This window comes from Cervus elaphus, chromosome 12, assembly GCF_910594005.1.
Source record: "Cervus elaphus chromosome 12, mCerEla1.1, whole genome shotgun sequence".
NCBI lineage: Eukaryota > Metazoa > Chordata > Mammalia > Artiodactyla > Cervidae > Cervus > Cervus elaphus.
The window spans coordinates 66,709,125-66,725,195 of record NC_057826.1 but is presented as its reverse complement, the minus strand read 5'-3'; the positions used below and the strand labels follow the sequence as shown (position 1 = coordinate 66,725,195).

The 16,071-nt window shown below is 41.1% G+C and overlaps 1 protein-coding gene across 1 annotated transcript; it reads right to left on the bottom strand.

Moving 5' to 3' along the window:
- Positions 1-13,299: 13,299 nt before the first annotated feature.
- On the bottom strand, positions 13,300-15,582 carry LOC122704491 (protein tyrosine phosphatase type IVA 1). Its single transcript, XM_043919255.1, has one exon. It carries the CDS (start codon positions 15,079-15,081, stop codon positions 14,560-14,562), a length of 522 nt encoding a protein of 173 aa, XP_043775190.1. The 5' UTR covers positions 15,082-15,582; the 3' UTR covers positions 13,300-14,559.
- Between the last annotated feature and the right edge of the window lie 489 nt (positions 15,583-16,071).

Below are 16,071 nucleotides of genomic sequence, written 5' to 3'. Positions count from 1 at the left end.
ATTTGGAGATCCAGGACGTTAAGCTGGATGCATCACTGGTATGGTACTTAAAGTTGCCTCACTTGGAAATGGATTGATTGTATTCTTGGTGTGGTTAGAAAGGATAAAAGGAATAACTGATGACCTGAAATATGTGCTTCTCTACATCTTCAGGCTTCCCCTGGGGGTAGGTTGAGGCCACAAGACTAATTCTAGCCAGATGATTTGAGGGGTCGTGGTGTGTTTCCTGTTTGGGGAAGGCATTTAAGAACCAGTGTGCCTCCTTTGTCTCTTGCTCTGCTGAGGATTTTTTGAAGTCCATGGAAAATGTAACACAGTGGAGGAAGACCACCTGAACTTCTTCAGACTTCACTTGAGTAAGAAATAAACCTTTATGTTAAGGTGCTTTGGGGGCTTTATTTATCTCGTTTTCTTTCAGCAACATATTTTAACATGATCTAAGTTGTAATCATTTTCCTGAATCATTTTAGAGCGTTGATTTAATTTTGGCCAGTGAAAGCAATTAGAAAGTGAATGACTATTTGTACAATTTGTGTTAGTAGACCATTAATCTGTTCCCATCCTCACTAAATAAATCCTAAACTTTAAAGAGTATCTGTCTAAAGAAGCAGGACTTTGTTAGCTGTCTTAGGTTGTTTATGTGACTTTGTCTAACACTGAGTACAGGAAAGAGTCATGCCGGATATAAAGCTGAAGATTTTTAAGTTTACTGCCATATCCCCAATGGCAATCCCTGGGGATGAATGAAATGTATTCAGACTTTATCATATGAAGGCTCACATGTCATGTCAGAAAGTTTAAACTTTATTCTAATGATTATAAAAATCCATGAATGGCAACGGAGATGCCACGATCAGATTTACATTGTTGAGTGCTTATTTTATTAACCAATATTAAGGAGACTCCAGGATGAGCAAGACAGACAAGTTACCTGCTTTCAGGGAGCTTTTATTCTAGTTCACGGAGAGAATGTTCAATAAACAACTAAAGCAGAGAGTTGCAAGTTACATACCTGGGTGGTCAATGACATCTCAAGACAGCTTTTGAGATGAAATCCAAGTGTCAGTAGGCAACCAGTCATGTGAAAACTAGAGGAAAGTACATTCCAGGAAGAGGGAACAGTCTTCTGGTAGACTTTTGGTATTCCTATCTGACTTGTTTATTCTTGGCACACAGGAGGACACTCTTCTCCACCATCTTGCAGGTGGGTGGGGTTATGGACAAGTTCTGGAAAATGGACTGTGAGAGGAAGTGATATAAATAATTTTCAGACTGATAGAAGACCCTATAGTACCCTCTTCATCTGCCATAGCAAACATGGATAAAGCCGCATATTGAGATGATAGAACCTCGAGACTGAGGCAGCCTGAATTACCGAGTCCTTTCATGGACAAGTTAGTTCATGGACAAAAATTACCTAGCCCTTCTGGATACTTTGTGTGACTTGGGGATTGTGTCTTACCGTGGCATAATCTAGCCCCATCCTGTCTAATGCAGGCCCTGAGCTGGGAACAAGCTTTATGGGGTTACAGGAAGAGCTAGAGGAACAGAACAGGAGGACAGTGAGCATGGGGAGAACATCAGAAGCCAGATCACATAAGATTTGCGAAACCAAGGTAAGGAGATTTTACTTTATTCTAAATATGAGAGGAAATAATTGAAGGGTTTTAAGTGGGAGGTGGTATTTTATAATTTACAATTCTAAAAGATTACACTGAGAACTACACAGGGAACTGATTAGGGAGGAGGAAGGCAAAACAGAAAGGAGGAAAGCCAACTGGAGACCATCCGTCTTTGTGAGCTATTGTTTGGATCAGGGTGGTGGTAGTGAGGATGAAAAGAAGTGGACAAACTTTACATATGTTTTGCAGGAGACCAAAAGGACTTCCTAGTGGGTTAAACAGTGGGTGGGAGAACGGAATCAGTAAAAAAGAGTAATTTGGGAGCTTAAATCTGGAGAGGTGTTAATGTAGACAAGCCTGGGAAAAGGGCAAGTCTTGGAGGCCTGGGGAAGCTGTATCACATTTGCAGTGACTGTTAGACCTCCAAGTGGGGAAGTTGACTGGGGACTTAAATATATGAATATAGTTTTAAGGAAGAATCAGGTTTAGAGTGTAAAATTTGTGTAGAAATTATTTTGCCTTGACATTGTGGGGCTCATAGTAAATGAGCTTCATCTAATGAATACATGTTATACCCCAGAGTTGTAGGACATAATTTTTTTTTCAAACATGTTTAGAAAATTTCTAAAAGTTGACTATACATTGGGCCAGAAAACAATTTTGGTCAAAGACAGGCAGATCTCTGATTTCAAGTTAGGAAACAAAAAGATAATTAGAAAAAAAAAATGCATATATATAGAACATTAGAATCATGTTTCTAAATATCATGTGGTTCAAAGTGGCTTAAAATAAAAATTTGAGATTCTTTAGACCAGGACAAAAATAAAAATAATAAAAATCAAAGCATGAGAGATGCAGCTAAAGTAGGACTTGGAGAGAAATTTATAGCTTTAAATTCTAATATTAGAAAAGAAGAAAGTCTTATGAACTACTAAAAAGCCAATATGTAAAGTTATAAAAATAATAGTATAGTAAGGATGGATAACATTTATAAAGGAAGAAAATAAGAGTTGACCTGAGATAAATAGACTGACAGGTATTTCTCCAGGAAAAATGAGTTTATTTGGAATCACCTGAGAATTGCATTTCAGGGTCTGAAACTGGTGGGCCACATGCATGTCCTACCTGGCAAGGGAAGGAGAACAATTTTATAGAGAGGAAAAGGATGTTGGGAGGGCTGGAGTCCATGGCTTTTCATCGGGCTGAGTCTTAGCCAGAAAAGAAGAGGGGTCGTTCTGTTGGTCTCTGCCAGCACTGTAAAGCATGCGAGCTCCCCATTCTGGTCTCCTGACTCTCTGTAACTGAGGTTTATTAAATTTTTTACAGAATGTAAGGTTGAAATTTAATAAACTAGAAAACATGCAATATAGAAGATCAACTAAGCCAAAAGTTGGCTTAATTGATAAACTTTTGGTAAAATTGGATCAAATAAACAAAGGACAAATAAGCATGATTAGCATTTTATTTCCAACAAAAATTTATTTCAAAAACAAAGCTGAAATAAAGACTTGTTCAGATATATGAAAACTGAATGAATTCATTACTACCAGACATACACTCTAATAAATGTAAAAAAGTCTTTCAGCCAGGATGGAAATGATACCAGATGGAAATCTGAATATAAACAAAGTAATGACGAGCTCCAGTAGTACATGATCAAATAAATTCTTTACTCATATTTAATTCTTTTATGAGAATATTGATGGTTTAACCAATAATAAAAATAATACAGCATGTGGTATATAAGAGATGTAGAAATAAAAAGTATGACAATAACCCAAAAGCCAGGAGGAGAGAAATGAATTTATAAGGCTCTTAGATTATATGTGAAATGTTATCACTTGAAGACAGACTGGTAAATATTTATACTACAAATTCTGAAGTAACCTCTGAAACAGAGTTATGCAAAGATGTCTCCTGTCCTTCAGGGCGATAGCCTTATATGGTATGTGTGTTCTCTCAGTCTCTTCAGTCTGCGACTCTTTGAGACCCTAAGGGCTATAGCCCGTCAGGCTCCTCTGTCCGTGGGATTCTCCAGGCAAGAATACTGGAGTGAGTTGCCATGTCCTCCTCCAGGGGATCAAACCTCGCATCTCCTGTGTCTAATGCACTGAAGGCGGTTTCTTTACCAACTGAGCCACTTGGCGAAGCCACAGCCTTACATTATTAGGCTGGAAACTGTAGTTCTCCAGACTGGGCCCCAGCACATAATCTGCAAAACAAAAACAGTCTTTAAGTTGTTTTCTTAAAGTTGCCAGCCTTCTGATCATTGGCTGTCAGCACCACAAGCAAAGGGCTTTGAAACTATAGTTTTCTTAGGCAGGTCTTCTAGCTTCACTAATCTCAGTCTAAGGAAGGAAGTCAATAGAAAACTTCATGTTTGTAGTCCAGAGCAGTCCTTTCAAGTACATATGGAATCTTCAATGACGAAGTATAATTTCCACTGGGCAGATCGGACGTTAATTTAAATGTTGTTTACCCTTTAGCGCTATAGAGTACTCTTCATTTTCATTTGTATTTGCTAAGTAAATGAATGTTTGGTTATGTGGAATCAGTAAATGAATCACAGAAAGGGGAGGGCCCCTGAGGCTCCCCACTACAACCCCCACATTCCCGCCTCACCATGGTTAGAAATCTGTCCTCACAGAGCTTGTCCTGTGATTGGGCTGCTTTTGCCTTGCTTCTTCTGCAGTATATCATGACACTTGGCTACTTTTGCTTTTCTGAATTTTTTTTAAAATTGGAGTTTAGTTGCTTTACAGTATTATGTTAATTTCTGCTATACAGCAAAGTGAATCAGCTCTATGTATACGTAGACCCCCTCTTTTTTGTATTTCCTTTGCATTTAGGTCACCACAGAGCACTCAGTAGAGCTCCCTGTGCTATACAGTCCGTTCTCATTAGTTATCTGTTTTCTACATAGTAGTATTTATGTATCAATCCCAATCTCCCAGTCAATCCCACCTGTTTAACCCCTTGGCAGCCATACATGTGTTTTGTTCTCTATGTCTGTGTCTCTCTTTCGGCTTTACAAATAAGTTCACCTATACCATTTTTCTAGATTCCACATATATGTGTTAATATATGATATTCATTTTTCTCTTTCTGATTTACTTAACTCTGTATGACAGTCTAGATCAGATCCATCCACATCTCTGCATATGGCACAGTTTTGTCCCTTTTATGGCTGAGTAGTATTCCATTGTGTTTATGTACCACATATCTATTCCTCTGTTGATGGATGTTTAGGTTGCTTCCATGTCCTGGCTATTGTAAGTGGTGCTGCAATGAGCATTGGGGTACATGTGTCTCTTTTAATTATAGTTTTCTCTGGGCATATGCCCAGGAGGAGGATTTCTAGTTCATATTATCATTCTATTTTTAGTTTTTTAAGGAATCTCCATACTATTCTCCATGGTGGCTATATCAATTTACATTCCCACCAACAGTGTACAGTTTTTTGTCACTTTTAACTTGATCTCAATTCACAAAATTATCTGAACTCACTTCTAATACCTTGCTCATAAATCTTACTGTGCTTTCTGCACAAACCTTTCATGTGCAAATCTATCACTCCTCACCCCCCACAATAACTAAAAGATACATTCATTACTTCACTACTTCAATTATTTACCCAGTGTTAGGGTCCCTTCTCTGAAGAAATTCTGGACAGACATTTGAAAGACTAAAGAAGTGGAGAAAATGTAGTTAGACAACTTTTAGTCTCTTTTCAAAAGGCTTCAATTTACTGCCTCCTCTAGAGAAATTTACTTTCCTTCTCAGTCAATAAGATACAAATAATAATATTTTCAAATACTAACCCATATGGTTGAATATGTTGTTCTGTTTCTCTACTTGGTAAATTATTATGGTTCATAGAAATATTTTATGCCAGCTTTCTTTAAGAAAATTTTAAAAATGCCATAATCCCACCTAATATTTAAATAGGTTAGGGTTTCACAAATAAAATTACTTTGTTTTTTGCATGAATGAATGGACAGAAAGGAACATGAAAAACATCTCCAATTTCAAGTGTTATATACCTTGTTCTCTACCCCTAACTTTGAGAACAGTGCCTGGGGGTGGAGGTTGAGGTGGGAGACAGGGCAACTGAAATTTAGAGTGGAGAAAAAAGTGAGAGAGAGTCTGGGCTCTGGTCCTCCTCTGACATTTCTTCATTGGCTCCTCAAATCACCCCTTGAATGCTGTCGTCCTAAAGATTCTACTCTGGGACAGCTTGACTTGCAACTCAGTGTACATTTCTGGGGAAGTCTCCTTGGTTTGGTGGAGCTTCCACCCTTGTGCAGTGACACCCAACTCTATAACTCTGGCTCAGACATTGCTCATGAGTATAAAACTTGTGTTTCACAGTTGCCAGTGGACATACCTATCTGACTATCTCTCCCATAGAGCAAGAGTTGGCAAACCTGTGATCGAGGTCTGTCCTGATGCCCATTCTTAACACAGCCTTCCAGCTAAAAATGCTTTTTAATTTTTAAATGAGTATTTCACAACATGTGAAAATTATGTGAGATTCAAATTTCATTATCCATAAATTAAGTGTTCTCGGACCATAGCAATGCTCATTGGATTGACTGTAGCTGATTTCCTGCTACCGTGGCCAAGTTGAGTGGTTAAGTCTAGTTGTGGCAGACACCATATGGTCCACAAAGCCTAAAACATTTTCTCTCTGGGCCTTTATAGAAAAAGTTTGTTGATCTCTACTGTGGTGTGATGCTGTGTGACTCCCCAAGCTACATCATAAAAGTTGTTGCTGCTTTTACTCTGTTGACTGGAATACTCAACTTGGAAGCCTTCAGTTATCACACGCTGAGCCCTTCTTGAATTCTAGACCCACGTAGACCATGAGCAATAATAAAATGATTGTTGTTGCTGAACCAGTACATTTTGGAATGATTTGTTACACAGCAGTAGGTAACTTAAACACTGCCTTTACTTTTTATTACTACAGCCAGCCTCTCTTTGCTCCCTCTTGATCATTGTGTTATCATTTCCAATCATCCATTCCCTCCCCTAAAGAGAACTTTGCATCATCATCCTTTGTTGTGCCTTCCATTGTTTGGCTTGGCCACCTGGCTTGCTTGGGTCAGTGGAGATGTGAGTGGATGTGGCTTCTAAGAAGAAGCTTTTAGAGATATGCCGTCTGCCATGAGAATAAAGCATCTCCTGGAGGCTCTGGTGGTCTGCCTGAGTCTTAAAATAGGGAGATGTGGGGTCTGCACACTGTCCACCTACAACCTTGGGTCGAACCTCAGAGACGCAGAGCTGCTGAATCCCTGCTGGTCCATTGCTGATATGTAACATGAATGACAATAACCTTCCTTGTTGCAAACCACTGAGAGTTTGAAGTGTCTTGTTCCTCAGCCTGACTGTAGTAAAATGAGCTTCTACTATGTGCCAAGACCCTGAGCATATACAAAGTACATTTCAATGGCTTTGCTGTGGTCCCTCATCTCCTGCCATCACTTGACAGTCTCTCCCTATTGCTTCTATGTTTCTGTGTGCTTTAGACACCCTATTTTCTCTCCCTGGAATGCCCCTGGCTACCTTTCAAATTACACATGCTCCTCACAACTTCATGTCATCTCCTTTGTGGTGGTTCCCCCAACATTCCCTAACAGTCTTGCCTAGCACATTCTCCAGCAGTTGTTCATATGCCAGTGAACACTTATCTTTGTGTGGTGATACCTCTTTCTGAGTCTGTGTCCCCCTCTAGACTGCCATCCTCCTAAGGACAGGAAGAGTATCTCTTCCATGTATGCATAAGTCCCGACCCTTGCACAAAGCCTAGCACTGAGAGTACTTGAGGAACATTTGTTAAACTGTGACCACAGACAGGGAGTCCTGAGGGTGAGGGACTGGATTTAAGTTTGGGGAAAACCTTCTGTTTGGAAATCTCTCCTTTCTTGCCTCTAGCATTTCCCCGCAGAACAAATCAAATTCAAATAACTGTCAAGAGCAAGCTTAAAGGGTGAAGGAGTCATGGATAAGTTTGGGGGTTGGTTTTATATATATGAGGCTTGGTTTGTTTGCTAGTTTGTTTATTTTAGTACTATCATACCAGCCGTCATGTCCTTCCCCTTTAGTAGTTTCCTTGTCCTCAAATCCCCCAACCAGTGAGTTCCAGGCAACCACCCAATTGACAATATCCTAGCGCTCCTTTCAGAGAACTCCCTGGGTCTCTGCTGGTGCAGATGTTTCTGAGGCACCGCCACCCGCTTTGGGGGCCTCTGTCAGAGCTGGGGCCGCTTTCTGAGAGAAGACAGTTGAGAGAGTCTAGTGTTGCTCAGCACCCCCAGGGAGGGGCGGAGGTAAAGGGTGGGGCCTCCCTGCCCTTCCGTGCCCACAGCACACAGCGTGGAGCACGGCACCTTTCACTTGATTGATAAGAACTGCTGGTCAACAGAAGTGGATTGTCCCGAAAGTGTGATCAGGACACATTTAGGTGAGACTTTAATTTTCCACGCGTAACAACCGGTAAGAAAGGAACAGCGTAACTATCAGTGATTGGGAGTATGATTTGTTATGTGCTTGTGTTACTTGACTATAACTCTGGCTCTGCCTCTAGCTAGCTCTCTGGGCCTCAGCAAAATGAGTGGTTTGGAAGTAACTGAGAGCTAATGTTCCCTTAAACCTCTGAGATTCTAAGATTTCATAATGGATTTAGCAGCTGCAGGGTTTTGATGATGTGCCCAGAAACACACACCACAATTGGATCGAGATTGTGAAAGTGCCGATCTTTAAATAAGGATGAGTAGGGGAACTGATGAGATTTTGGTGAGGATGAAATAACATGCTGGATGTGAACGTGCTTTGGGAATGTCTGTGCATTTTGCGTGATGTGCTTGCTGCCCACATTGAAGAGTGAAACGCTGCATTCAGTAGCTTGCTATTTCCTTAACAGAATTAGTGATTAATTCATACTAATGATAGCCCACAAAGAGAAACAGCTGAAAGCAGGTTCTGTTGAAAGAGGGTATAAAGAATAGAATGATCCTCACATTATTCATGGTCTTCTGCCCTGTATTTGCTTCGTGAATCAGTGGTTGTCATCACCATCTGATCAGTCTGCGAGTTAGAAACCCAGTGCTCCTCTGGACCCACCCTCTGCTGCACTTCCACTCCCAGGGCTGCTGCTCAGCCAGACCTCCTTGGTCCAAGCTGCCATTGCCTCTTGCCTGGACTTCACCATTCGTCTGTTCCACCCACACCCGTCTTTGCCCTGGCCCATCTCCCTCAGTCTCTTCCCTACTCTTCAAAGCAGATGGAGTGCCTCCCCTGCTCACATCCCTTCTGTGGCTCCCCCTTGGCCCTGGGACAAAAACACAGATTCTCACTACACCATGTGCACTGTACAGCCCCTTTGTCCTCTAGGCTCTATAGCTAGTCAGGCTTTCTTCAGTGCAAGCTCCCTCCTGCCACAGGGCCTTTGCTCAGGCAGTCCTACACCTAATATATCTCCCACTAAGTCTCCTCCTTAAGAACTCCTATTCATCTTTCAAGAAGCTCATTTCCTCAGGAAAGCTTTCCCCGAGCTCCCTGACTGATTGCACTCACTCATGGCTTCCTGTGCGCCCTTTACATTTATTTGTGTGATTATTTGATAAATCATAAACTGTACTTCCATGAGATCAGGAACTGTGATGATTTTTGTTCATCATTTGAATTTCCAGCACCTAGCAAAGTAAGAGCTCAATAAATATTTTTTTAAATAAATGAATAATATTAAGCATTGCCTTCTTCTCCTAGTCCTCCCCCGAGTCCCGAGTATACCAGGACCAGAATACGCCATGTTATTAGACCAGTTTTCCTTGTTAACAACCACCACAAGGGGCACTGAGGTCATTTTATACTTGGCATTGCAGGTAACTTGAGTGCAGAGTGAACACTGAAGGGGAAATGGAAAGTGCTGTAGATGAAATAAGACATACCTGGAGCCCCTGGTGTCCAGAAGTCATTCTGCGTGTTTGTCTATGAAGGGCCTGTGTGGACAGAGGGTATATCCACCCGTTGGTCCCTGAGCAATATGGGCCCTTCCAGTTCTGAAAAACAACAGAAGGGAAATTCAGGAAGCCAGTGCCTAAATCACATAATCTGAAAGTGACCAGAAAAATCATGGGCATGGCTTAAATTGTATCCATGGGGGTTAAGCAAAATCAGCCTACTCAAAAGAATTATTAAGGCAACTAAGAGAAAGAGATCAGAGTTGGTTTTTGCTGTACCTTTAAAGTCCTGCTTCTTCAATAGAATGATTATATTTGTGTCTGGTATTTTTTATCTTTATGTCTCTATGTGAAAGACACACCTTCTCGACCTCTCAGTTTCATTCAGGACAGTAGACCAACCTTTCCTTCTTTCTTTAGCTTTAGGAATACTCCTTTCTGGTTTTCCCTAGACTCTTGGTTCTCCTTTTCAGTGTCCTTTGCTAGCTTCTCCTCTGCTGACCTGCTAACGTGTATCCCTGGGCTTGAACCTCAGCCCCTTTATCTTCTCTGGGTGATCTCACCCGGAAATGTGGCTCTAACTGCAATCTGTTAACTGAAGGGCTCCCAAATTTATATCTCTGACTTTGACCTCTCTGCTAACTCCAGACTTGCATAACCAAAAAGAAAAAAACAACCACACACACACAAACATTCTCAACATCTATCTCTATTTGGATGTGGTGCTGGCTACTTGCCCATCTGTCCTGTGCCCTGAAAGGCCAACGATTATGTGAAGTGTGAAGCATCACCAAGCTGTGCTTCCCAACAGGAGGCACTGGCATCAGATAGGAAAGTCTGAGGGGAGGAGTTTGAGCGGGTATTCCCTTGTCTTCTGCTTTGCTTGCTCACCAGCTGCCGTTATCCTTTCTGGCTTCTGATAAGCCCGCTCTTCTTCCCCTTGTCCCGTTAGGCCTGGAGCTGGTTGCAGGCACTGTTCCGTGCTGTGGCTTATCCAGGAAGCTTCCCCACCACTGGTTGGTCTCCTTGCCCCCACTCTTATAACAGTCCCTCTACTCAGCTCTCCTCAAGGCTCCAGTTTGAATGTGTGTCTGATTTTTGCCTGACTAATGGAAATGGATATCTACTACACTTCTCAAACTTAACACAGCCTAAATAAGACTCCCCTCCCTCCTAAACCTCACAGTTCTCCCATCACAGTACAGTACGTGGCACCAGCCTGCATCCCCTTACAGCCGAGACCCTAAGACTCAGTTCTACTGTAAAATGCCAGCATCTTGCTGAGGCCACATGATTTTTGTATGAAGGTTCTTCATCTGTGACTCTCATCTTTAACAACTACAATTGTAGTTGTAACTGTTAGAAGTCTGGGGCTTGTCCTGGATGCTGTTTAGTCCCTTTGAAATGGGAATTTCCTACCATTTCTCACTACCTTTTGAACCCTTCAATGACATAATCTTATTCATCTTTGTCTCATCGCCCAGAGCAGTATTTGAAATACAATAGATGACCAAAATAGGTATGCTGGATTTTTTAGTTAATAATGTTTGTTAGATTTCAGTCTATTTAAAAGGGCCCTTTTTGTTCTTGTATATCTAAACTTTTAATAGAAGTGTAAAACATATCTGATTTGTGTGATCTTAACTTAGCTAAAAGTCATTCTTTTTCAACCTTAGTGTTCTACAGCTTTTAACTCAAATTATTCTCAAGTGCAAGGGATGAGGATTAACTAGGAATGTTTTTGGCTTTTGAGTTGTTTTTGAGCTGAATTAAGTCCACAAAACTACTGGGAGACTTTTACATGACCAGCTGTTATGTGACCCTGTAGAAGGAAATGTGCATTTGAAAAAAAAAGGACAAATTATAAACAGTAAACATGCTGGGAGGTCAAACTGAGAATGGGGAGAGAAAGACTGGGAATAGGAGGGCTGAGACAAGGGACTATTTCACACTAGCTCTGAAGTAGCTAAGCATTTTTCCTGATGTCTTTAAAAGAAATGTTAGCCGTTTGGGGGAAGAGCTGATTGTGGCTATTTATGAACGTCACGTTGCTAGGTGACACCACAGGGATGAGCACCATGCTAACCTATCACTGGTTTGCAGAACTAGCAATGAAGAGATATACGGGGGTGGGAGACAGCATCTCGGAAGGAATGCAGAGGCATGGGGACACGAAGGGTGTGGAGTACATGAATCAGCTTTAAAAAAACCTTCATTTTCCCCTCTCCATTCCTGTAAAATGATCTGTGCAGGATCTTAGGCCCAACCTTTCCCCTGCTTTCTCATTCGGGGGCCCTTTTGTTGCCAGCAGCCTTTTCCTCTCTTATGACATTTGGCCTCCTCTGGGAGAACACCAGCTCTGCTTCCTGCAAAAGCCAAGTCGGGAAATCACCAGGGAGGAAACCCAGGAGTCAGGCTCCCCATGCGGCTCATCTGAGAACGGGCATTTCTTCTCCCTGTGCATGCGTGGCGTGGGAATGTGTGGGAGGCCAAGGGCCCTGCCTGAGTGGAAGCCGGGGCGCGAGAAGGATGCTGTGTGTGTGCTGCAACGTGATGAGGGTGCCTTCCGAGCAGCTGATCACCTGCCATTTAAACACAGTTTTTAGCCACTGAAATCATAGTGACCTGAAGCAAAGCCAATCACTGTTTTGAAAGGGGCTCCTCATGTTTAGTTCATGCAGCTGGCCGGAACCAGTGAAGAGCCACCCCTGGGATATTAGCCAGCATCCTGGGGCTGGAAGAATTTATGAATGCTTTGGGGCAGGGTGGTGTGTGTGCTTGTATTTTGTAGGCCTCTGTTTCCTGAGGTTACTCCCACCTTAGGGACACAGGTTTAAGGATAATCGCAAGGTGGATTATCGCACTTGCTGGAACTAGGAATGCCTTATCACTGGGACTGCAGTGAGTCTTCTGCACCTCCTAGTGGCCACAAGTTTGTGCAAATTAGGTCCCCTGTTCCTCCTGCTGCAGCCCCTGCTCCTTGGGAGAATGGGGTTGGTGCTGTTCTCTCTCATCTGGTTTCCCCTGCTTTTGCTTGTGGTATGTGGAGTGCACTTAACAGCTCCATTCCAGGTCTCCAAATTAGAGAAGAGGTTATCCTCAGTGATTCTAGTTCTTGAATGTGATCCCTGTCAAGAGCCCTCTGTTAGTCATCTTTATGCAAATTTTTAAAGGATGATTTCTCATCATGAATAACAAAACGGCTTCTGAGTGAAACATTAAAAAAAACCATATCTTTCTTCTTCCTGCTGATGCCCCTGCCCTCCAAGGCAAATGACTTGGTAAGAGAGAACAGGGCTGGGCTTTTGTCCCCATTTGTCCTCAGACTGGTTGGTGCTCCATGAACACTCTATGTGGAGGCCTTGTATTTGAGACAGCACCCTAATTTTGAGATAAAAAGATGTGTTGTCATTAAAAATTTCAAGCCTATTCAAAGAAAATGGAATAAGAAGAATAAACATTCAATATGCAAAACACCCATCTTCAACCATTTTCAGCTCAGAACTAATCTTACATATATATACTTTAACTTTCTCTCCCACATCAAGTTTTCTAAAGAAAATTCTAAAAGGATTGTAAACATCTGTAAACATTTCAGCATGTATCTCTAAAAGATAAGGACTCCTATAAAACTATAAGCAATACCATTATCACAGTTAAAAACAGTTAATAGTAATTCCTTAATATCAACTAATATCCAAACTGACATTTTTTTTTTTTGACGATAAACGCATATCATCATTTATTTAATGTTTAAGCTCTTGCACTAGATTCTTACAAGCTGGTGAACACTGACAAATTATTTCTCCCACAGAACTATAACCACTTGTTCCCGGACAGTATAAATATATGGTTGAGCTAACGTTAATACACATCACCATTTTATCAATTACATAATAAAACAAATTGTCAAGTATCCAAATATTAAGTTACACAGCTCAAAAGGTATATAAAATATTAAATGTCTGCTCAATTCATTAGCAGAAACCCACTTTTTTTTTTCTGAGAGGCTGGGAATCACACTTCAAACAAAACTAAGTCGGTAAACAACTTCAGTAAGTATGAAAAAAAATTACAAGAATTTCAGAAATTTGATTAAGAATTATTTTAGTTACAGTAACAAAGTATTTCTACCTTTTAAAAAAATATTTACTAAATTAAAGCGCATATTCTACATGTTCTGCACAAGACAAAGGCAACATTTTACCAAAAATACTTAATAGCCCCCTCCCATTCTTTTTTCAGGCCCTCCCTGTAAGTTGCACCCCAAAGTGCAAACATTAAAATGAACTGTAAGGCTTTTGTCTGGAGACATTAAAGACATGTGCTTCTGTACAATGTAGATTTTCAAAATGGAGGCCTTCTACAACATAAAATGAGATTTATAGAAAGATATTAAATAATCACTGTAAGACTTGGTTAATTAAAAAGGGAGCAAATCTGATGTATACTGGTATGAATGTGGGAGATGTAAACATATTGTGAGCAAACAAACCTCATAGGCCCTACTATGTTTGAAATGATGCAAGGAATAAACCACATAAGGTCCAGAGTGTTCATAGTTCCTGGGATTTGTTCTATATGATACTAAAAATATACAAGTATTGTGCTGGGTATTTTGGCACCTAGTCTTTCTAAATTTCTTACGTATTGGTAAGATTCTGGCATGGAAACAGATTTAATGACATGACTCAATACTGCATGATTTCAGGAAAGGTCAACTGGTACAAATTATAAGCACATATTAATGCTGAACAGCAAGAATTCTTTACTAGTATTCAAATAGGTTGATCATAACCTGAACAGAGACTGCAATTCTGCCAGGCCTGTGGCCTGGTAAAACTGCTTTTCAACACTCCTATGGAAGCTTCATCAGACTTATTCACCAAGTCAACTGGGCTATCTGCTATGTATGACAAATTCCATCGTGTCTCAGGTTCCACTTCCAAGCAATGGCATCATGCACCCTGGTTTTACTGAACGCAACAGTTGTTTCTATGCCCATTGGAGTCTTTGAAGCGCAGCCGCATTTTAGGACGATACTTCTCCAAATACAAAAGTTGCTTGCTGTTAAAAGCTCCTCGTCGCTTTTGTCTTATGAACTGTACTGCATCTTCATATTTCATTCCACCTTCAATTAATGCTAGGGCAACAAGCACTGGAGCTCTGCCAAGGCCTGCAACACAATGAACAGCAATACAACAACCAGGGTCTTCACGAAACTTAATCTTCACAAGACTTAACCAATCATCAACAATTTGGTTAGATGGTGGTGCGCCATCATCAAAAGGCCAATCGAGAACATGGATGCCTTCTTTCTCCACAAGAGTAGTGTCGTAAGTTGCTTCACATACTCTTACGATCGTGGTAACTCCATACTTCTTAAGTTCCTCTATAAATTTGCTTAACGTTGCATTAGTTGGGTTGTGTGTAATAAGAAATCTCATGTTCCTGTACGTAACTTCCACAGGAGCTGGGCGGTTCATTCGAGCCATGTTAATTTAGTTAAAAAACACTCAATAGGGATATGAAAGAATTTAAAAAATTGAATACAGAAATGATGCAAAGAAACGCAGTCAACTTCAATATACTCCACTTGAAATTCTCAGTGCTTTTAAGTATGAAGTTGGGAGTAATGAATGAATGAACCTCTTAACAAGAAGCAGCAATTCTTCAGTCCAGTAATACTGAGGCAATAGAAAGGAAGTGCACTGAGGTTTACCCCATCCAGATCAGAACTCTTGTAAAAAAATGCTCTGTGGATTTCAATTCAACTCTTCTGTGTCCAGGTTAACCAGTCTTACGGGGGCTTCTTGGTTGAGCAGTAATGAATTTCTGCAGTTCACTTGTCTGCATAGAGGTCGTGCTGTGCCTGGCAGTAATCTCCACTGCCCTTCAGAAACTCCATAAATGTGTGACCGAGAACACCACAGAACTGAGGAATATGTCTACTCATTGAAGATTGTGGCCTAACCATACAGCCGGTCCCGAGGCGGAGGCGGTGGCGGGCGTCGTGCGGCGGCGGCGGCTTCGCGGGCGGCGGCGGCACCGGAGTCCCCAAACTGACATTTATATTTTCTTGTATGTCTCATAATTTTTAACAGTTTGCTTATTTGAACCAGGACCCAAATAAAGTCCATACATTGTGATTAGTTGGTATGTCTCAAGTCTTGATTTCATTTCCTTTTTCTGCCTTGCAATTTATTGTTCAAGAAATGGGGTGGTTTGTTTTGTAGTTTCCCACAATCTGGATTTTACTGCTCACATCTCTGTGTATATAACATCTCCCAGTATATACTTGGTACTTTCTGTAAATTGGAAATTGACTCAAAAGTCATGGTCTGATGCAGGGTTTTGTTTTGCCATTTTTGGTGAGATGACTTCATGGGTGCTGGGTTATGCTTCTATTAGGAGATGCATAATATGTTGTTGCTTTTCTTCCTTTTTGTGATATTATCAGCTGTTAGTGTTCTGTCTGGTACCAT

Coding starts and splice junctions, on each gene's coding strand:
- LOC122704491 (XM_043919255.1), bottom strand. CDS start 15,081: ATGGCTCGAATGAACCGCCCAGCTCCTGTGGAAGTTACGTACAGGAAC.